Below are 20,109 nucleotides of genomic sequence, written 5' to 3' on the forward strand. Positions count from 1 at the left end.
CCACCTGCCTGTACAGTGCCAATCCTCTCGACAGGTGGCGGTATTGCACTTTTCAATAGTTGCGTCTCTTGAGCGCCGCAACAGAAGAAGAAGAAAAGCATGAAGGTGTGTGAGGTTTTGGGGCAACGGCCGCCAGTATTAGTCTAAAACAAGATACAGCGTGAAGCATCGTGTATTTACTGTACAGGTGAGTCTCGCAATGATAAACTATAATGTCTGAATTCGTCTCATAGATGGAAGAGTCAACATATATACACAGGTAGCTCGATGCTAATGCTAGCTGTCTTCTGGAAGCGTCGTCACATAGGCTGTTGCCATGGTTACACTGTTTATCCTAGGACCTTGTGCTCCGGAGGGGTTTATTCGAGTACTAACTTTCACGTTTGAACGACTATTTTTAGTGGTAGACAGCTGGTCTGACACAGGATGGTGCAGCTTCATGTGAAGCATGGGGACGAGAGCCAGTTTCTCTTCAACACCACCGTGGACGCTCCTCTGGAGGAAATTATCCATCAGATTACTGCCATTTACAACGGGAGACTGAAAGTGGATCGAATCTGTTCAGGTGGGTTCAGGTTGTGTTATTTCCAAGTGATGTCTGCAGAAACTTTGCTCGGTTTATAATTTCTTAAAGGGACAATGCTAAAAAGGACAAACTTGTATATTCCGTTTATGTGAAGTTATGTGAATTTAGCATTTGCAATATTAGTGCAAATTAATTTTGTTTGATCTAACATAGACTGAGAACATAAAACACGTGGTGTCTGAACTCAAAATGTACAACAGAGACTTCCTTTCCCTGCTCAATAGAAATCCCAGAGCTTGCAGAGCATGGCATCACTCTGCCTCCCAACATGCAAGGGCTGACTGAGGAACAGATCGAGGAGCTGAAACTCAGGGATGAATGGGAAGACAAGTGCACACCTAGTGGAGGATCGGTTTTTAAGAAGGATGAGATTGGGAGGAGGAACGGACACGGTGGGACATTTTCTGACCTTTAAACTCTTCAATACAAACATGTGAATGAAACAGCAACTGACAATTTAGAATCACCAGCAAACTGGACCCAAGCCTTGAAGCAAGGCTGGGTCTCCTTGTAGTGCTAACCATCTCACTTTCTTCAGTGTGCTAATCATGTATTGCGAATTGTCTCTGTACCTTCTCTTAGCTCCCAATGAGAAAATGAAAGCAGTGCTGATGAGAACAGTGGAAGATGCAAAGGCAGTCATTTCCAAAGTGAGTGATCTTTATAAAGAAGTAGTCCATGCTTTTTTCACCAAGTGATTCACTCTGATTAATTCTGTGCCTTTTATTGTGTCATAGAAACAAGTTCAGGCTAATATTTGTGTGACTATGGAGATGATAAAGGATGCCCTCGATCAGCTCAGGGGTGCGGTCATGATTGTTTATCCCATGGAGCTGCCTCCTCATGACCCTATCAGAATGGAGTTTGAAGGCCAGGAGGACCTTTCGGGAACACAGGTGAAACAGCTGTTCCTGCTTCTATCCCCTACTGGCTGCTTACAATACTTTTATCAATAAGAACTGATTTACATTTGACTGCCAGAGCACTAAAACATATCATCACTGTCTACTTATCCTTTTAATTGTGTCCTTCCCATCTGTCACCACACGACAGGCATCTCTGCAGGTGATCACAGAGGACGAATGCCAGCTCTGGTGGGCTGCCAAAGAAATGCAAAGGGGGAAAAAACTGCAAGACTACATTGGCAAAAATGAAAAGACAAAACTCATAGTAAAAATTCAAAAGGTAGGAGTTACTTAAGCTACCTTTGAGTTTGTTCTGTGTTGACAGGCTGTTTTTTCATTGTTGTGCTTTGGCTGCTGTTCACTCCAGAAGGGACGGGGGGCCCCGGCAAGAGAGCCGCTGGTCACTGAGGAGCAGCAGAAACAGATGATGCTGCATTACTACCGGAGGCAAGAGGAGCTCAAGGTGAGGAGTACAAGAATGTCGCGCTCTTATTTATCCTGAGTGCGTTTTATAATTCACTGTTCCTCTCAGAAACTGGAGGAGGCGGACGATGACAGTCACCTGGACTCGGAGTGGTCCGACCGACAGGCCCTGAAAAGACAGTTTCAAGGTCTCACCAATATCAAATGGGGACCGAGATGAAGATCAGTGACACTGCTGGTGTCTCCTCTGAACTGCTGCCTTGACCTGCTTTTGACCTGTTGTGTGGATAAAACAACCGCTAACAGTTGTACAGACCGTTTGTGGCCTTTTGATGTTTTTGGAAGCCCCGAAAAGACAAGTACAGATACAGCAGATGTGTGCCTGTAATGTTGATTTGATGCAATTATTTAAGAGAAACTGTGACTAAGGCATCCAGATATAACCAAAAACCTGGAGGTGAAATTCTTTCATACGAATATTGATGTCTTTATTCATCAACTGTTTTCCTTTTTTTTTTCAAACTGTGTGAGTAAAAACAAAGTGAAAAATAAAACCATTAAATTTGACCTTTGCTTTAGTTTGTACAGACAAGATGTTTATGCACAAATCCCGGTTTCAAACAAAGTGTGTTGGACTTCTGGGAGTGCAGGGACAAGGATGCTGCACCTTTCCTCTCTTTGTCTCCAGCTGAGACCTCTTGCAGGCGGAGCTGCTGCGAGCCAGGAAGCTGACACATGGTAGGAAGGTTAATCCAGAAGAGACGGGGGAGCTGGAACGCTCAGCGTGAGAAATCCACACGCTAAGGGTTCGAGCCGTGTAGGAACTGTAGACTGCTCAAAGAGGATTGAATAATACTGCATTTACAAAAAAAAAAAAAAAAGTCCTTACATGAACTGTGTGACCTCAAAGTGGAGAGATCATCATGTTTACATTCAGATATGAAACATTAAAAAAGAAGGATCAACTTTGAAACTGGATCATATGCTGGCACGGATAGCTGCCAATCTCAACTACCTCTGATGATTTACCTGCTTTAGTCCAACACAATTCATGTTCTTAAATGCATTTGTAATGCTGTCATGCCAGTCCCATCTGCTGACAAACGTCTTTGGTTGATATCACTAATGTTTGATCGTGTATGAATATACTGAGATCCGCCTCAGCTTTGTGTGCGATTTCACTCCTTTTGTCACAGTTGCCAACATCTCAACGTCTGAGTCTTGCAATAATAGGAATGCAACAAACTTCTATACAGTATAAAAATATTTATCACCGGAGTTTACTCCTCCGAAAGGAGCAGAGCAGTGTGAGATGTGTTTAACACGAGCCGCCATTCAGAAAAGCGTTCATCCGGATCTCCTGTATGATCATCTCTCTGCGTTCAATCCTCTCCGCCCGGTCCGCCGCCTCGCTCACGTAAGTCACTTCCTCCCATCCAAATATGGCTTTCCTGTCTGCTGCAGAAATCAGGGAGCTTTCAGTTCCTTCATCATCGTCCTCGTCCTCCTCCTCCTCCTCCTCCTCCTCCTCCTGACAGCGAGCGGTCTGACCTCCCGGTCTGGGCGCGAGTCGGCGTTCCTGAGGCCGCCGCCCTCGGCAGGTCACCCGGACGGAAACGGCCAGCAGGGTGAAGAGGAGACCGACACACACACTGCAGGTGAACAGCAGTGCTGCCATTTCTGGGTGCTCTGTGTGAGACACACACACACACGGAAGAGCCGCAATAAACCCTTCAGAAGACTCTCATACGCCCAAATATGGAAGGTTATACCGCAGACTGTTAACGAAGGTCTTCAATCATGAACAATATCTACCTTTAATGTAGGCGTAGGTCAGGAGAGAGTCGCTCATCATGGCTCCGGAGCGGTCTGGCCTGCGTGACCCTTTTGAAAACGGCCCCTCGCCTGTCGGAGGAGCTGTGAGAAAAACCACCAGCGTGACGCGGAGATAAGATGATTAAAGTCTGAAAATGCAGCAGATGGCGAGATCCTGATACCTTTTTCCGTATACACAGTAGGTGATGTGGCGGGGCTTAATATCTCCGGGTCTGCCTCCCTCAGTAAGGCCAGTGGCACTGTTGGAAAGAGGACAGACAGGCCTTTGTACACCGCCGTGAGAGAACATTCGCCCACACGAAATCCTCAATAGAATTACACTTTTATATTACGAAAACTTTTTTTTTGCATGGTTGTCGACAAGGTTAACTCTCATTGTTCAACAGAAAATCTGAGTAAGTCTTTCAACGCAACCCAAAATTATGATCCAGGAACAATGTCGCCAGATGACCTCACTGCCATTTGTGCCAAATGCAGGAAATTCAGCAGGATGTTGGATCAAATTCCCCAAATATCAGCCTGCAGGCTGGATTTCCTACCTACTGTGTTTTTGAGCATGATAAGATAAGAACCGCCGATGGCTGGGATCAGCTGATAAGAACACACAGGCGGAAGTGCAACACGTTCACTGGAGGAATTGCGACTTGATGAACGGGGCCAAAACAAGAAAACACACATGACGTGACTAATCTCGTAACATCATGTGATTCCCTTCCTGTTTCAAAACCTCTGATCTATCGCCGGGGTTGTGATTGTGAATGAGGGAACAGAGGGAGTCCTACCGCAGGAATAGACCACGCTGAGGTACTTCCTTGTTCCTGGGAAGCAGGGGTCCCTGAAGGTCTGGTTGCCGACGGCAACGGCACATTTGTGCCTGCTGTAGCAGGACTCGGACACCGAGTGCACCGCCTCGTGGTTCAGACACTCTGTTGGGAGCAGCACAGAGAAAACACTGAGTGTGTGCGTGTGTGTGTGTAATGAGCTGCTCCTTTAAACTGTCTGGAAATAAACAGATTTAGAGCTAATTTGACGTTCCGTGTTCTTTCCGGCGGCGGACAGGGAGGAAGGAATTGCTGGTCGGCAGTAAAACCTCACCGAACGGGGGTGGTCTGGCGGAGCGCGAGGGGCAGGTGTCGGTCTGACCCAGACTTCTCCCGTAGACAGCTGCGTATATGTTCAGCACCCTGGGGGGCTTGCAGCGCAGGACCATGGTCTCCCCCTCACACGCCACGTGTCTTTTGTGCTCAGCTGAGAGAGAGGAAAACAGTGAGACTTAGAAGGAGGAGGAGTGTCTGCTGATGGTGTGGAAACCGAGCGGGGAAGAACTGATCAATGAATGAAACTGACGCTGAAACATCAGGAAAGCTGAACTCACTGGGTTTACACTTGTAGTGCACATGGAGGTACTTGGCGGTCCCGGGGCAGGGGTCCTTCCCAAACAGCAGGTGATTGACGGGCAGCTGACAGTCTCTGTGGCTCTGACACTCTGACAGCAGCTTCTGCGCAGAAAACACCAGGGAACCGTCAGCGTGCACAGTCAGGCGAGACATCTACGCAAATCTTAGATGACCTTTAAGCAGCGAGTTCACTGTGGAGCCAAACCAGACAAGAGGACAAAACCGCTCCACGTACACTGACCCCCACCGACCGGGAGAGAGTGAGCGGTGCCGTGTGCCGGACGTAAAGCGCACCTGTAGAGCCGTAAACGCCGAGCAGCTGCGGTTCACAGCGCCGGGGGCCTGCTCCGCCCTGCACAGCCGAACCTCTGCGCTCCCGTAGAACGCCGACTGGATGGAGATGGTGGAGTGGCGCGGGCAGTGGAGGCGCAGGGGCTGCCCGTCACAGGCGTGGGCGGAGTGGCTGGTGATGATCCTGGACAGGTAGTCTGGAGCACGATGCCAGGATTAGAGACCGATGAGGAACTTGTTTCACTGCAGATTAGGGAACTTCAGCATGGCGTTGTCTTAAATGATGTCTGTTCTATTTTTTTCCACCGGTGAGTTAAATCTCGCTGATTATGCAAAAGAACTAAAACATAAATAGAGGTATTGTGTGCCGACATGAAAGACAAATGCAGCTGGGAATTTAAAACATTACCAGTCGGGAAAGTCCCATCTCCCCTTAGGGAAAGCCACTCACACAACAAATAAACATTCCACACATAATCTGCAAATGAATAAGAACCATTATGCCAGAATAACTATGAAAGAACATGGGTTTATGTGGAGTTTGCATGTTTTTCCTGTGCATGAGTGGCTTTTTTTTTCCCTTTCTACTCCAGTTCCCAGGCCAAAAATTCAACCTAGATATGAATTGAGTGTTTTCTCAGTGATGGAGAATAGAAACCTCTCCCTGAGTGAACTGCAGTCATCTCAAAAACTTAATTTATCATCTCTCCCACCTGCCAGTGACTCATGACACACAGTCCAAACACACTATCTATGGCTCCACACATCACCACGTGCCTTCATGTTTCTATAATTAGGCTCCAGAACAGTCTGGGTTCTGGGTTCGGGGTTCGGGGTTCGGGTCTCTTACTGGAGAAGTCCGCCAGTCCGCTCGTGCGCCTGGTCCACAGCAGCAGAGTCAGGTAGAAGAGGCTGGAGCTCCGCTCCGTCCGGCTCATGACTCGCATCCCCCGAAACTCTGCTCATATTAAAGACTCGTGGAGGTTATAAACACCGTGAGCGTGCGTGTCTCCTCCCGTCACGTTGAGTCTCCGAGTCCTCGCGCGCACAGGAACGGAGGAAGAGGAACGGTACCGTTCCAGGAGGAGGAGGAGGAGGAGAGGGTGGGGGGGCTGCGAATAGCAGCTGCGCAACAAGTTGCTCCAAATCTGACAGGCGAGGCAAATAATCCGAGTCCCGGTCCGGCGCGTGAGGAGAGAGGAGCGGATTTACAGTAACAGCTGAGGGGGGGTCGCGGTGTGGGCGTGGCGCGTCAAACTACTTTAAAAGGGAGGAAGGGGGGGGGGGCAACGCACGGGCGCGCGCGCACATACACGCAGCGGTGTGGCTGTGACGCACTGAGAGCCTTTCAGGTTTTTGTTTTTTTCTGAGGCGTGTTTACTTTTTGGGCAAAGTGCTTTACTTCTCTTCACTTCCTCAGACTTTCTCATTTTTTTTTCTGCTTCTCTTTTTATTTTTAATCTATTTGCAAGAATTTTTCTATAACAATTATTTTCAAAACACAACAGTTCATATAGTCTATTGATCAAAACACGGCTGAAATCTACGTTTCGTGTTCAGAAATGTTCTTTTTCTGACATTTTGCTTCTGTCTCCATCGATTCCCCCAGCTGAGGTGTCTTTCAGTCAAAGCCAGGGGCCTTCTGGGTAAACGGCTTCATGACCCACTCCATGGTAACCGCTCAATCCCCACGTCAGACCCACAACAGTCAAGACTGACAAGAGACCGCCGGGGTCTCCACGCTCTGCAGCGAGGGCGGGGTGGGGGGAGGAACAGCAGGGGTGATATTCTGCATACAAACTCGACAAGTTGCTTCCATTCTGGGGGGGCTTTAGGTTGAGACGCTCGGGGAGTGGCTCCAAACCCGCTTTCATGTGCCGTTATCCCTCCAAAGCCCGTGGAATCCAGTCGTCAGACTCATGACTGTTTCCTGCGCTTTGTCTTTAACGTGTAATTCAAACATGGAGACGAAGCAGTGGAAAAACAAGTGATGACGTTTCCGCTTTGTGGAGCCAAAGTTCAGGTCGATCTGGGTCCTTTCAGTCAATATCTGACGGAAAAAGGTTTTTCAAGCAGCTGAGGGTATCAGCATCCTCTATTCTGTTTCCCTGAGATACTTCCGTGCTCATCCAGATGTGCCTCGACTGCAGCTGGTTAGTAAAAAAGGCCACTCGACTCAACCGGCTTCTGATTGGTTTTCAGATTGATTAGTTTTGAAAGGTCTTCACGGCCTCGACCTCCTGCTGTGCGCTCGCTCACGTCATCAGATCACTTTTCTTTTCTCAGATAGGAAGAATGAGTAACCGCCAGGCCGGCTGATTCACTTCATGAAAGAGCAACTCTCACGCCATGTTGCTGTAAAAGATCTTGTAAATAAGCTCAGACAGTTGAGACAAAACACTTGATTAGTGTTCAGCAGTGTTTGGAACAATCAAGAAGAGGAAGCGAGAGCAGATTGAGCCAACAGACAGACTGGGATTTACGTAGGACTAAAGCATAGTGCAGTGTAAAAAGTCTATGAAGACACATTTTGATGTTGAGGAATCAAAGGTTTTAAGACGGAGAATGTGGGAAAAAAAAAGACTTGAAAATGCAACACATGGAATGCTGTGACAAAAGACAGGAAATATAAGCTTGTAAAACATGCCAAAAAATCAATAAAATAAAGTACAGTAGACTCACAGCTGATACCAGTACCATGTTTACATCTTCATTTATTTAAATCAACATGAAATTGTAAATCAAGTGCAGCCTGTAAGAAAAAGGAAAAAAATTTCAAAAAATGAATAACCAGTCAGCCACTAAAATATCTTGCGTGGTTCGTTGTTGGTGTAACTGTCTGGAGACTCACCAGTTGTCTTTTTGCCTCTTCTAGTTTCACTTTAGCGAGACATGGGTTCTAAAGCGGTTCAGAAAAAAGAAAAGGAAATATAGTAAACACAAATTCTTTAATCCACTTCTGTTTGTGAAGAGTCCGGATGACGTACCGGGCTGAGGTCCATGTACGACGCCAGTTTCTCTCTCAAAGGGTTTATTTTATTATGCAGGGCCGCCACTTCCTGAAGAGGAATAAATTCAGAGGACACTTTTCAAGCCCTGAAATGAAACGGCCATCGGCTTCTACTTTCACAGTGGCGAGAGGAACGGTACCTCAGAGAGACTCTCTATGGCTTCATGGGAAAGAGAGTCATCCATGTTCAGGGCTGCAAGCTGAGCCTGCAGGATGAAACGAGCCAGATGAGGCAGACAGACGGAGCCGGGGATGTTTTGAAGATCTGGTCTCTCCTGACAATAACAGCGAGGGCGTCGACTGCTGGACCGCATCGCTTCTCTCAACCACAGGCAGTAACATTATACAGTGGCTGGCAAAACCACAAAGGAACTTCACCTGAGATTATGTCCTTTTAAGGTTCATCCCCAGTGGCAATCTTGATCATTTTTTAAATTTATGATTCAGCATTTCATTACATATCACCTAAATAACTAGAACAACACACACACGGGATTGACTGATTGTCTGCATCTTCAGCTGGTGACTGAGTAATGAAAAATAAACACTCTTTAGGCAATAAAAGCCAATATATCCGTTCTATTTTGCTACAAGCAACACGATCCCCATTTAAAAATAAAGAAATGAAGAAACAGCTTATTTAAAATAATCAGTGGTGCAGGGATCAGCTGAGACATTTTGCATTGCTACTGTACAATGTAACGCCACCTCGGTGTAAAGCTTTAAGTTAAAAAAAAACATGCACAGCATCATCACATATCATAACATACCTCGGACTTCTTTTGTCTGATACTCAGCTCATCATTCTTTGCTTTCATAAAATCCATGTTGAGCTGCCTCTGATCTACTTTCACCTTCTCCTCTGCCTGAAGTTTGATTGTCTTCTTCAGATCCCTGGCAATGAGAGAAATATTACAGTTGTAGCAACATTTTCTGCTGTTTTGATATCAAGGGTTTACCTCCTGTCAAAATGTAGACAGGAGATTTTTTTTTCTTAAACAGGTGATTAGTAGTAACATGTGAACGGTTGTTTTCTTACACTTTTATTTTGTCTGCCCGTGACAAAGTATCCCCAACTTTGTTTCTTACAGCCTTGAGTTCTCTCTTGAGTTTCCTGTTTGACTTCTCCGCTTCCAGAAGTTCATTGGTGAGGCTGTTGATTGCAGGGAAGTAGCTGGAAGAGACACAAAGGTCCAGAATCATCCTGTTTTGTGAGATCTGTTAGAGGAGCTTTCATACAAGTAGTGATAACAACAAATAAGATGACAACAATGACAGAGGGCCAGTGTGTACCTGCTCAGTGATGTGTCTCTCACTCCAAGCACTACAGCACTTTCCACTAAAATCGACAAGTACCGAGCAGCAGATACAGAGAGGCTGGCAGGGGACAGGTTCAGGCTTTGCTGAAGAATATCCTGGAGATGATCACCTGGGTGAAGACACAAACAAACAAACATATTGAACTCTCTGCGGTGTCAATTAATAAACATCAGTTATTCTTTTTTACCTTGTTCTTAGCAGGAAACAATATATATTAATGCATGGTGTAGACATTGCGGTCTGAAACAATGTCTATACAACTCCCAAAAAAGATAATAAAAATTAATGAGATAACAAGTTTCAGAATGAAGATAATGTTTCAAATGAATAAATACACGTCATCAAAAGCATCAAGACTGAAAAGAAAACTGTCTGGATTACACAGTAGTGATGCTTCACAATTAATCACATTAATCCCTTGCATGATCAGTCACTTACCCTCAGCGTGATACTCTGCTGCTTTCTGTTTGTAGTCCTCGATGAGGAGAGCGGTGTCCCTGCAGCTGGCTTCACTGCTCTGCATCAGCTGGTTCAAGATCTCCACTGTCCGTGCGTTCATTTCAAACTGTGGCACGGAGCCTTCTCCAAACACTGCCCCGAGCCAGCTGCTTACCTGCGGAGCCACGTGAGACAGGAGGCTGAAAACGCGGTTCCGACCTGAAACACTGACAACAAAACAGCGAAGGTTACCTTTTTGACGTTTTCACACATTGCAAAGCAAGTGCAGCAGAAAAAAAAATCAGGAGTTAACCCTGCAGTAAACACAATTTTCGCGCTCCGCGGAATCGTCGCGATAACTTCCGGGTTTCCAGCCAATGAGAAGCCGTTTTGGAGAAAAACAGTTGTTTATTAAAACAAAATTGGAAATACAATATTAATTTAGAAATAATCCCGAAATGAGGTAATATCTGTGGATTTTTTATTCAAGTGTTTAAAACAAAAAAGACAGTTGGCTTTGCTTACAAAGACGACGGTCGCCTCAAGATGTTTCACTCCCAAACTGCAACTGTTGGTCTTTATGAAGAAGGGTGTCGAGCAACTAAAATCAACCAAAATTTGTTCCAATCAGTGATTAAATGACATGGCAAAGTATAGAAAGAAAAAAATACAATGGCTGTAGTTTTTTTCAAGAGAATTGCTGATCAGTGAAAATACACAAAGAGCCTAAATTGTAGTGGAGGGTTTTTTTCAAGATGAAGTTGTGTTTTTCCACAAAGAGAAAAGGAGACGTGTCTATGAGAGTATTTATAGGTTATTATGCTGTTGTCTTGCTGGTCTGTATGCGGACTCTCCCACACGATCGACCAGTGGTTATCCTCTCCCCCCCCACTAAGAAGGTTTGAATTCCAGCCAGGCCTTTGTGTAGAGTTTGCAATTCCTTCCCATGCAGTCGTGGTAGTCGTAGTTGGTGATCCTAAATTGCTCCAAGGTGTGAATGTGAGTGGTGTGATGGATTGGTCGGCCCCGGTATAGAATATGGGTGGATGGATATTTGTTGACTCAATTTTCAGAAATATATAGATAACTTCAGGTTTGCTGCTGTTTTTGATTATTTTTATCAAACTGGGGGTATTATTATTATTATTATTATTATTATTATTATTATTATTATTATTATTATTATTAATGTTAACAAAAAATAAGCTACATGATAGAGAAGCACCTGTCACTAGCTGCAACTTTTTGGAACTACGGGGTGGGAGACGAAAGCGGAAGTACATATAGTCGATCATCTTGTGTTTCCGTCTACGTGACTTTACCGCCTGAGTTCAAAACACGAAGTTTGGAAATGGCGACCAAGCAAAAGTCGAAGAAAATTGAGCAGAAATGCAATAACATAACATTTGAAGCGTCCAGTATAAACTCAACGGTCATCAAAGAAATGCTTTTCCGGGATCCCGAAGCGGAGGAGGAGGAGGAGGACGGCCCGGTGGTCTTCATCTGCGGGAAGTGCAGGATGATTGTGGGAGACTCGCTGTCCTGGGATGGAAGTGAAGAAAGTCTCAACCAGATCAGACTCAAGAGTGAGTGAGCTTTCCTTCAAGATCAACGTTAGTTTAGGTTTAAACAGCAAGTTCTTCCGTTTTTCAGTTCCACAAATATTCACTCGGAAATACTAAAAGATAAAATTTTGCCTTCAGGTTAAAAAAGATTGCCTTATACTTTTATTTGGATTTTTGATTTTGTTGACATAAACTAAATTCAGAATGATTCTTGTTAAAATCTTTCTGGTTTTTTATTTTATTTTATTTATTTATTTTTTGGGGTTGGGGGGGTATTTTTTGTCGTTGCTGCTATGTTTTCATTGTCTACGGATTATTCAACACACACTTGTGTTTTTAACGTGATGTTTCACTCGTAGGGGTCACTGACAACGTCTTGCTTGGAAATGAAAGTCGTGTGCATGAAGAAGGCAAAAGATATTCCTGGTAAGGTTTTTCCACACACAAAAAAAAAAACCATGTAATTCGCACAACAATATCATCTATGTATACATCCAGCAATGACTTACAGTTAATTTAAATATTGCCTCATGTAAGTGAAGAAGTAATGTCAGCAGAGTCTGGACGACTGAAGTTTGATGAGATTTTTCTGTGTATCTTATTTAATGATTATTTCAAACCTTGAAAGTCCCCTTTCTGACATGCTGAATCTATCTGCATTTTATTGACTTGAATCAGGAGTTTGGTGTCTGATATCTGCAGTGGGGGGGGGGGGGGGGGGGGGGGGGGGGGGGGGACTAAGATGTAATTCGGGGCTTTATTTCTTCTTCAAATTACGAATTACAACCAGGTTTAGATTTATATAGATTTTTTTGGCTGCTGTTAAAAATATGCTATGAATGAAGTGATTTTCTTTTTCTCCTTCATCTATCAATCCTGTCAGCATCATAATAACAATATGTGCTTAAAGCTCTTTTACAATCCCAGTACTCAATATCACGCCTCAGCTGCTCCTCTTGCTTTGTGTAAGACCAGGTTATGAAAACCTACAAACATATCCTTCTTGCATTTGGTCTGGAAAATATTCACGACTTCTTGTCGAGATTAAAAAAAAAAAAAGTCCTAATTTTCTCGTTTTTTTTTCGTGTCCCTTCCACAGCCTGATTGTTGATCTTATCTGTCGAGGCTGTTGTAAAGTGATTGGCATGGTTTACACATCCACCCCACGAAAGCTGGACCACAAGAGGTTCACGTTCTGTCTGGATGTGGCTCAGATCGACAGGTATATTCACTCTGTTATTCGAAAAAAATAAGTTGTACAGAACCATCCTGTAGGCTATAAAACTGAAGCAACTGTAAAACTAATGCAAATCTGACCCAGGCCTCTCTGTGTGAGTCCATTGCAGCTATGTGCTGGGGTCTGCAAACAACAAGCTGGCAGCAGAGGGAACCAAAGAGCAGCCAGCCACACTGGAGGACAAGGAGGCTGTTGAACAACAGCTGACAGAGGTAAATTACTGCTGCTGCTCCTTTTCTTTGTTTGCTCTTATGTGGTTTTTCCGGTGAATTAAAGTGTGTCTTTCATCAACTGAACAGGTTGTCTGCCCAAGTGTGCGAATGTCTATAATTTACAGAGATCTTCAACTCAGACATTTTGTTGTTTTATTTTTGTAAAGTAAAAATTAAAGAAGGTAATTTTAAAAGGTGATTGGACACACACACATATATACACCTCGCCAGTGTTGGTGTGTGCTGTGGAGTTTGACTCACTGCTGTTGTTGAGGAGCGCTCCATCACTCATTACCAATGCACAAGTTGTAGCAGGGGTGAGATCAGCTCTGTTCTGGGAAACTCTCTCTGGTGTCACAGACGTTACCTCATCTGTTTGTGTCACCTCCTTCAAATACATCCATCTTTAATTTATTGTTCAACTGGGGGAAATGAAGTTATTCTCTCCATGGGTCAGTGTTCACATCTAAATCTATTTTTTCTCTTTTTTTTTTTTACAATTATCTCTACATTTGAGCTTCCACATCATCTTTTTTAAAGAGATGCTGCTATTTTGTAATTTTTCTCACCCTTTTTCCTTGATCTGCTGCAGTGATTTGCGAAGTTCCTCTTAATCACCCTTTGTTTAAAGAAAATACCCGCCGTCACCCCAATTGGCCAGTAGGTGGCGGTAGCGCGCAGGAGCACCTGCCAGCCCTCCCTCACTCTTGCACCAGGGACAATGGATGTGATGGGAAGCATGTTGAGGAATCTTTGTTACAGGAAAAACATGTTTTCATCATGCGGCTTCTTTGTCACCGCAGCCTGACGCACACGGAGCACTTTGTTTGAACAAAACTCCGAAACTGCTGCCAAGTTAGTCACTTTGTCATGAAATGTTGTTTTAGCAGCAGCGAATTATAACCTTACTAAGTGTCAATAAAATACCTAACCTATTCATCTTTTGTTTTCTTCACCTTTTAAATATTCAACGAATGTAGGTATCGGAAAGCATCTCTGGTGATGTAACATATTTGGAACAGTGTCAGACAAACGGGGTTTGAACGAGGCCTTCATAGAATTGAATGAAAGGCTTCTCTTACTCTGTTTTTAGTTAATATGTAGGTTAGTTGCTAAATCCACTGTGCGCGGGGCCTCTCTCAACAGGCTGAAGATTAATCTGATTGTGGCTGTTTGCTGATTGTATTAATTTGAGGTGTAGCCTCCATTCACTGTCAGCGCAGCCTAACAGGATTAGAAAGATCTGAAATCTAAGCTTTTTAACTCCACATCTCTGCTGACATGAACCTAGACCATCACGAAGGCTTTGTTTTACATTTCGTCCACAACTAATAAAATTGTGATCTGAATTTTCTTTTCCGAACGCTCTTCCATTCAACGCTCATTTCCAGATTCAAATCCGTGGCTTTTTGTTGTCCTTCACACTGTTACCGTAGCAACAAGTATTAAAAAAAAAAAAAGTGTTTATCTGAATGTGGCATGTTTAAAGTAGAGCTGCTTTTCTCCAGACAAGGTTGTTGTGGGGCAGCTTGTGTTGACTGGTAATTATTGTGCACAATTTGATATTTCTTCTTTTTTTTTTTATGACGGGGGAGAATACTTGGCTTCTTTTTATTGCTTTAATTAATGACTGTTTCGGGTTTTGATGGAGAATAAATTGAACTGTAGATTGAATCAATTGATTTAATCATTAAAAAAAGCAAGTATGAATAGAAGCTAATTACTTTTTTTTCTACTCCTCTAAGTTCATTGTTCCAGCAGAGCCTGAAATGCTTTCTGAACCGTCTTTGTCCTCAGCTGTACTGTATCTGATGATGATGAGGATGCTGCCCTTCGTCCCCGCTGCCGTCCTTAATGTATTCTGTCTGTCTGTCTGACTTGTAGACACTTGTTTGGGTTTTTTCATGTGGCACACTCAATGACCCGTCCTCACACACCCCACCCTGTCCTCTCCCCCAGACCCCCCAGACCCCCCTCCCTCCATCCTACCCACCTCACCTCTCCATCCCTGACCGCGTCCTCTCTCTTGCCCTACCCGTCTTCCCTTTTTCCAATTACCTCTGCCCCTCCTCCCCTCGCTCTCCTCCGCCGCCCCCCCCCCCCCCCCCCCCCGCCGATCCCCTCATTTCCCCACCTGTCCGTTCCCTTCCCTCCTCTCCCGCCCGCCGCTCCGCCGCCGTGCCTCGGTCGTTCATCTTCACGTCACAAACCCCGCTCACTTCTCCCTCTCTTGCCCTCCCCAGATGAAAATGCTGGTCATGACCATGGCGCAGAGGATGGAGGAGATCGAACTGGGCCTCACAGGGGGGGTGTGATGAGGGGTAGCAGTGACAGGCGTCATGGCGGTGGGGGGGGGCAGCTCTGTGCGGGTTCGACATGTGAGGATCAAAGGTCAACCTGCCTCCACGTCTCCATCCAGTTTTACATTTATGGCCCTCTGTCCAAATTTCCTCCATGGCCTCATTCCTTCAAGTTAAATCGGTTGTCATATCTTCACCTTGTGGTTAATACACACACATACACGCACACACACACACACACACACACACACACACACACACACAGCTTCCACTCTGCTTTGTCCTGATTACCAATGGTGAGACAAAGAGCGCCTTGCACTTGTAATCAATCATGTTGCCAGCTCGGCTCCTGCGGGTTGTGGCACCATCTCCTCGCCGTGCGGGGAGTGCGAGTGTGTGCCGCGAGCAGAATGTTTATTTGTGCAGGATTTCATCAGGCAGGCTGCACACTCAGCACAATGCTGTATTGATTTGGCCACTCGAGGCCACACACACTTTTTCTTTGTTCTTTTCCTCAAGTGTGAAGCCCCAAAGCCGAACAGTAATGGTGGATGAATGGATATGATTGGTTTTTGTGTAGACTGAACTTGTTCAAATTTGAACAAAACATTCCTTTCAGAACTAAAGAAAGAAACACCCTTTAAAAAAGAAGTGTTTTCATTTCAAATTCACACGTCTTTTTTTTTTTGTTTTTGTTTTTTTACATAAAAAATGTATCTTAAAAACTTCAGTACTTCAATATTCCTCAGTTTTTCCAAAAGATTCTGCAGTTCAGATGCAATCGTTTGTTGCTGCCTTCTGTGTTTTCACTGTGTTTAACTGTTGAGATTGTTGTATAATAAAGAATTTGACTGGAAGACGATTAAAAATGTTTTATTTGACATCATCAGTTTTCTGTTCTAGACCAAAACTGAAAGAGAAAACTTAAAACGGGCCAGATAAGCTTTTTTTAATTGTTTCTCTTCCTTTCTCACAGTGAAAATTGGGGATCAGTGGCTCATCCCGCCCTGTAATTAGAAGCATCCTTTGGATTTAGGAGTTGAACAGTAAGTTTATAAGGTCCCCGGGTTCGGGGGGGTTGAGGGTGGGGCTTGATCGTGACGGTTTGTTTACCAACTTGACCTCTAATGTGCCTAGCAACACTTTCTACCGAGGCAGCAGTACCGCGTTGCCCTCCCTCACCCACGAGGTTTCATCAGCCGCCGCGCAGAACAACAACAGCTATAGCAACGGCCAACCAGCACGCTGTATCCAAGGCGAGGTTGCGATGGCAACTGGGAGCACGTGCTGTACGCCGGGCGCCTGTTGCCGTGGCGTCATCGCGCTCGGTGGTGGAGGAACAGCCAGCCAGCTCGCTGACCGGCGTGCCTGTCAACACCCCCCCCCCCCCCCCCCCCCCCCCCCCCCCCCTCTCCTCATGCTCAGACACATGCGGCGGGGAGGAGTTCAGACCCCCTCCCCTTCTCCATCCCACCCTAATCTCTGCGCGCTGTTTTTCTCCTTCTCTAACCCCACCCTCCTCTCTCATCCTCCCTCCCCACCCTCAGCGGTTGTGCCGGGTGAAAAAAAAAAAAGTCAAAACAACAACAAACAACCCTCGTGGTTTTTTGTTGTTTGTGGCGGTGTCGTGTCTTAATCCGCATCCCTCCTGCAGGATGTCCAGATGTGCGCAGCTGCGCGCCGCTCCAGACTCTTGCTCGGAGAACGCATCCCGGCTCAAGGTGTGGCACGAGCGTCTTTTACCGAGGGGTCTCTGCGCTCATTCAGCCGTTTTTATATATATAGACGCGATGTGGCTGGATGCGTTGCACTGGTGAGTGCAATTATTGCACCGGTTTCACCCCATTCACCCCTCGAGTCTCAGCCAATCATCACCCGAACCCAGAAACACACACACACACACATCAGTCAGTACATCTACACTCACACACAAAAAAAAAAGCACTCGGGGACAAAGGATGAATAATGCAGAGGTAGTGTCTGAGCGAAAGTCGCCTCCCCTCTTTCCCTCCTTTTTCACCTTCCCTAAGCAATAAGGAAGCAATGTTGCCATGGAGGCAATGAAGCCTCGGCGCGCCGGCAGCCAATTACAGGCTTTCCTGTGTGAACCGGAGAGCCAATGGCGGCTCAGCCTGATGCTGTTATTGCCACAGACACTGAGATCCCATTGGCCGCGCTCTGCTCTTTGATTGAATTTCTGATCTTGTTTTTGAGAGCAAAAAATAACTCAAGGAGTGCCACCTGTGTGCCAACTTTGAAAAATATGTTTGCAGTTTTCTTTCAAACGGCGTGAAAGGGATTAGTTGGTGTGAAGCAAGATGTTTGTTTTATTATTATGGCTTGAGAGAAAAATCCAGTTCATTTAATTTAATTCTTTAATAAAGTGAAGGAGAAGGAGCCTGCCCTGTCTGGGGTTTTTTGTCTGCTAAAAAGGTGAAAAATAACATTATTTCACCAATTACAGTTTGAATAGGTGTATTTTTTTCCTCTTACCTAAATGCTTTTTCATGCTTTCTGCTGAAGGTAAATGGTTTTCCCCCCTCACAAAGGACCACACCCCACCAGTTGCTCATCACTGGTTTATGACCAGTTTCTGGTTTAACTCTTAATTTCCCAAAGCTCCTTGCAAACCGTTGTCCTGAGCACACTCCTCGGCTTTTCTTATTGCAGCTTTTAAAATCTATTCATTCACAGGCAGCTGAGTTAGAAACCCAGGCAAAAATAATTTCAGGTACTACCGGTACATACATATATTTAAAAATATTTGTAAAAACCTATTTAATTTTTTTTTTATTACATTTGAATTTGTAATTTATTTGATTTCTTCATCTGCACCTCATGTGGTTGATTGGTTTCAGCAAAATCTTCCTTGCAAATGGAAACTTCTTGAGACGGTCTGTTGTCGTCTGTGTGCCATGAAGACAGGATGACAGATCAATTAGTCATCTCCTTTATCTGGGAGGGTAAATTTCCCCCCAATTAATCTTGGGAATCACTGGATGTGGGATTCCAAGTCTTTGTGAAACTTAACCCACTTTCTTTAATAATAACTTCTTTGGTTAAAAAAAAAAAAAAAAAAAAAAACCCTAAAGTGTGTGATATGGCACACGGCTCTCGTTTGATTAATCACCTTTATCTCTGTCTGTGGAGGAGCATGAAGCCGGCCAGGCTCTCCGCTAACAGAATAACCCAAATCCCCTCTAAGTGCTCAAAGCCTCCTACTTCATTAGAAACATCTGCTTGTTTATTTGCCACCGTGTCACTGTGTGCCTCCGTTTGTCAGGTAGCACGGGTGTTTTCACACTCACCTCTTCGCCCTCCGCCTGTGGCCAAGATGCTGAGGAGGGCGGTGTTGCCGCGTGAGGCTGACCCGGGATGCTCGGGTCACCCCAGCGTGGGAGTGAGTATCTGTGTGTGTGTGTTTGTGTGTGTGTGGATGACCTCGGGCGATTGTCCCCACAAGCAGGTTAATCGTCTGTTTTTCTCAGACACAAAGGCTCGCCCTGTTGCCACTGACACCCTGGGGTGAGTGTGTGTGTGCGTATATGTGACGAGCAGGGGGCTGAAAACAGGATTAGTGTCATCAGGATCTCAGCCTGAACAGATTGACTGGAATAACGTCCTGCTGGACAGTAAGTGGTCACTTTGGTCGCATTTCAAAAGGAATATAAATTATTTGAGTCGGTTTGAGGTGGGGGGCGGTCTGCCAATGAGTCGAGGAACGGTCAACACATGGAAGCAATAAGATAAGATTAATCTTTATTGTCATTGTACAGTCACTTTTGTATACGGCAGCACACCCAAAATGAGGAGCACACACAGTTCCCCCGGCACACCAAATGCATCCGACGTGCCAGACATGCCAAGCAAGCAACCGACAATAAATACCATCTAAAAGGAATAACAATAAAGATTATGTGCATCATATGTAAACAAAATATACATAAAATCTATCCAAATAAATAATGAGCTGTAAAGTGGCTAGCAGTAATCACACTGGGTATAAATTCTCAAATAATCAGGAGTAAGAACTGAAATTTCAATGTTGATTGTAAGAAATTATTTTATTTCCCCCCTAAAATTGGTTAAAACTGATTGCCCCTCCTTGCAGGGAGCGGTGTGTGTTTATCTCACAGGCGTCGTTGTTTCCTGACCCGTTTACACAGATTAATTTGAAAATAATCCATTGTCGGTGAAAATTACTTCCATGTTTTATCTCATCAGTATAGATTTCTTACATCAATGTTTCCTGAGATTGTTCAAAGATTAATAGCTTGTCGCTGCGGTAAGACCCTCCCGAGCGGCTGTCTGTTGCACGAAATGATTTACAAAAGCCATTTAAAATATGCATTTCTTTGAGAAAGGGTTCAAATATTGAAGTTTTTAAAATGTCCTTACTGTTACCCTCACATATTTTGTTAAACTTATGAAAATTGCTTCAGAGTAACATATTATCATATCTGAGATTCGGTTATAGTTCAGTAATTTTTGATTTGTAACGGTCAGTAAAAGCACCTGTTTTTGAAATGTTTAAAAAAAGCTGTTATCAAATCTTGCATTTCCCATCCGTTTACTTAAGTGCTAGATTT

General features: G+C 44.7%; 4 protein-coding genes across 6 annotated transcripts; 2 read left to right on the top strand and 2 right to left on the bottom strand.

Annotated features, from left to right (window-relative positions):
* Positions 1–85: 85 nt before the first annotated feature.
* cfap298 (cilia and flagella associated protein 298) lies at positions 86–5,766 on the top strand. Of its 3 annotated transcripts, XM_030100552.1 has the most exons (9): positions 86–187; positions 402–565; positions 811–978; positions 1,169–1,236; positions 1,324–1,482; positions 1,640–1,771; positions 1,859–1,954; positions 2,024–2,140; positions 5,752–5,766. In XM_030100552.1, the coding sequence occupies exons 2-8, from the start codon at positions 427–429 to the stop codon at positions 2,132–2,134; spliced, it is 873 nt and encodes a 290-aa protein (XP_029956412.1). In that variant the 5' UTR covers positions 86–187; positions 402–426; the 3' UTR covers positions 2,135–2,140; positions 5,752–5,766. The 3 variants fall into 3 exon arrangements, with proteins under 3 accessions (XP_029956412.1, XP_029956411.1, XP_029956413.1); XM_030100551.1 differs by lacking the exon at positions 5,752–5,766 and having other exon boundaries at positions 2,024–2,417; XM_030100553.1 differs by lacking the exon at positions 5,752–5,766 and having other exon boundaries at positions 125–187; positions 426–565; positions 2,024–2,417.
* On the bottom strand, positions 2,431–6,617 carry eva1c (eva-1 homolog C (C. elegans)). The gene is made up of 8 exons (XM_030100550.1): positions 6,289–6,617; positions 5,442–5,635; positions 5,126–5,249; positions 4,846–4,998; positions 4,533–4,676; positions 3,912–3,989; positions 3,730–3,831; positions 2,431–3,603 (listed from the first exon to the last, which is right to left on the bottom strand). Exons 1-8 carry the CDS (start codon positions 6,383–6,385, stop codon positions 3,233–3,235), a joined length of 1,263 nt encoding a protein of 420 aa, XP_029956410.1. The 5' UTR covers positions 6,386–6,617; the 3' UTR covers positions 2,431–3,232.
* Positions 6,618–8,232: 1,615 nt separating this feature from the next.
* haus1 (HAUS augmin-like complex, subunit 1) lies at positions 8,233–10,537 on the bottom strand. Its single transcript, XM_030101373.1, has 8 exons — positions 10,459–10,537; positions 10,207–10,381; positions 9,742–9,877; positions 9,488–9,622; positions 9,219–9,342; positions 8,589–8,654; positions 8,426–8,497; positions 8,233–8,337 (listed from the first exon to the last, which is right to left on the bottom strand). Exons 1-8 carry the CDS (start codon positions 10,477–10,479, stop codon positions 8,233–8,235), a joined length of 834 nt encoding a protein of 277 aa, XP_029957233.1. The 5' UTR covers positions 10,480–10,537.
* Positions 10,538–11,557: 1,020 nt separating this feature from the next.
* mis18a (MIS18 kinetochore protein A) lies at positions 11,558–16,293 on the top strand. The gene is made up of 5 exons (XM_030100554.1): positions 11,558–11,792; positions 12,131–12,197; positions 12,871–12,993; positions 13,118–13,220; positions 15,464–16,293. The coding sequence occupies exons 1-5, from the start codon at positions 11,558–11,560 to the stop codon at positions 15,533–15,535; spliced, it is 600 nt and encodes a 199-aa protein (XP_029956414.1). The 3' UTR covers positions 15,536–16,293.
* Positions 16,294–20,109: the final 3,816 nt, after the last annotated feature.

Source organism: Salarias fasciatus, chromosome 10 (assembly GCF_902148845.1).
Source record: "Salarias fasciatus chromosome 10, fSalaFa1.1, whole genome shotgun sequence".
Lineage (NCBI taxonomy): Eukaryota > Metazoa > Chordata > Actinopteri > Blenniiformes > Blenniidae > Salarias > Salarias fasciatus.

Bases quoted from the DNA above. Each gene is read 5' to 3' on its own strand.
- cfap298 (XM_030100552.1), top strand. From the start codon at position 427: ATGGTGCAGCTTCATGTGAAGCATGGGGACGAGAGCCAGTTTCTCTTC. The intron at 566-810 runs GTGGGTTCAGGT...CCTGCTCAATAG, and splicing joins AGTGGATCGAATCTGTTCAG to AAATCCCAGAGCTTGCAGAG. The intron at 1,955-2,023 runs GTGAGGAGTACA...TGTTCCTCTCAG, and splicing joins GGAGGCAAGAGGAGCTCAAG to AAACTGGAGGAGGCGGACGA.
- eva1c (XM_030100550.1), bottom strand. From the start codon at position 6,385: ATGCGAGTCATGAGCCGGACGGAGCGGAGCTCCAGCCTCTTCTACCTG. The intron at 4,999-5,125 runs GTGAGTTCAGCT...CCTCTCTCTCAG, and splicing joins GCACTACAAGTGTAAACCCA to CTGAGCACAAAAGACACGTG. The intron at 3,832-3,911 runs GTATCAGGATCT...TTTTTCTCACAG, and splicing joins TACTGTGTATACGGAAAAAG to CTCCTCCGACAGGCGAGGGG.
- haus1 (XM_030101373.1), bottom strand. From the start codon at position 10,479: ATGTGTGAAAACGTCAAAAAG. The intron at 10,382-10,458 runs GTAACCTTCGCT...GTGGCTCCGCAG, and splicing joins TGTGTGAAAACGTCAAAAAG to GTAAGCAGCTGGCTCGGGGC. The intron at 8,338-8,425 runs GTACGTCATCCG...GAACCGCTTTAG, and splicing joins CGTACATGGACCTCAGCCCG to AACCCATGTCTCGCTAAAGT.
- mis18a (XM_030100554.1), top strand. From the start codon at position 11,558: ATGGCGACCAAGCAAAAGTCGAAGAAAATTGAGCAGAAATGCAATAAC. The intron at 12,198-12,870 runs GTAAGGTTTTTC...TCCCTTCCACAG, and splicing joins GAAGGCAAAAGATATTCCTG to CCTGATTGTTGATCTTATCT. The intron at 13,221-15,463 runs GTAAATTACTGC...TGCCCTCCCCAG, and splicing joins TTGAACAACAGCTGACAGAG to ATGAAAATGCTGGTCATGAC.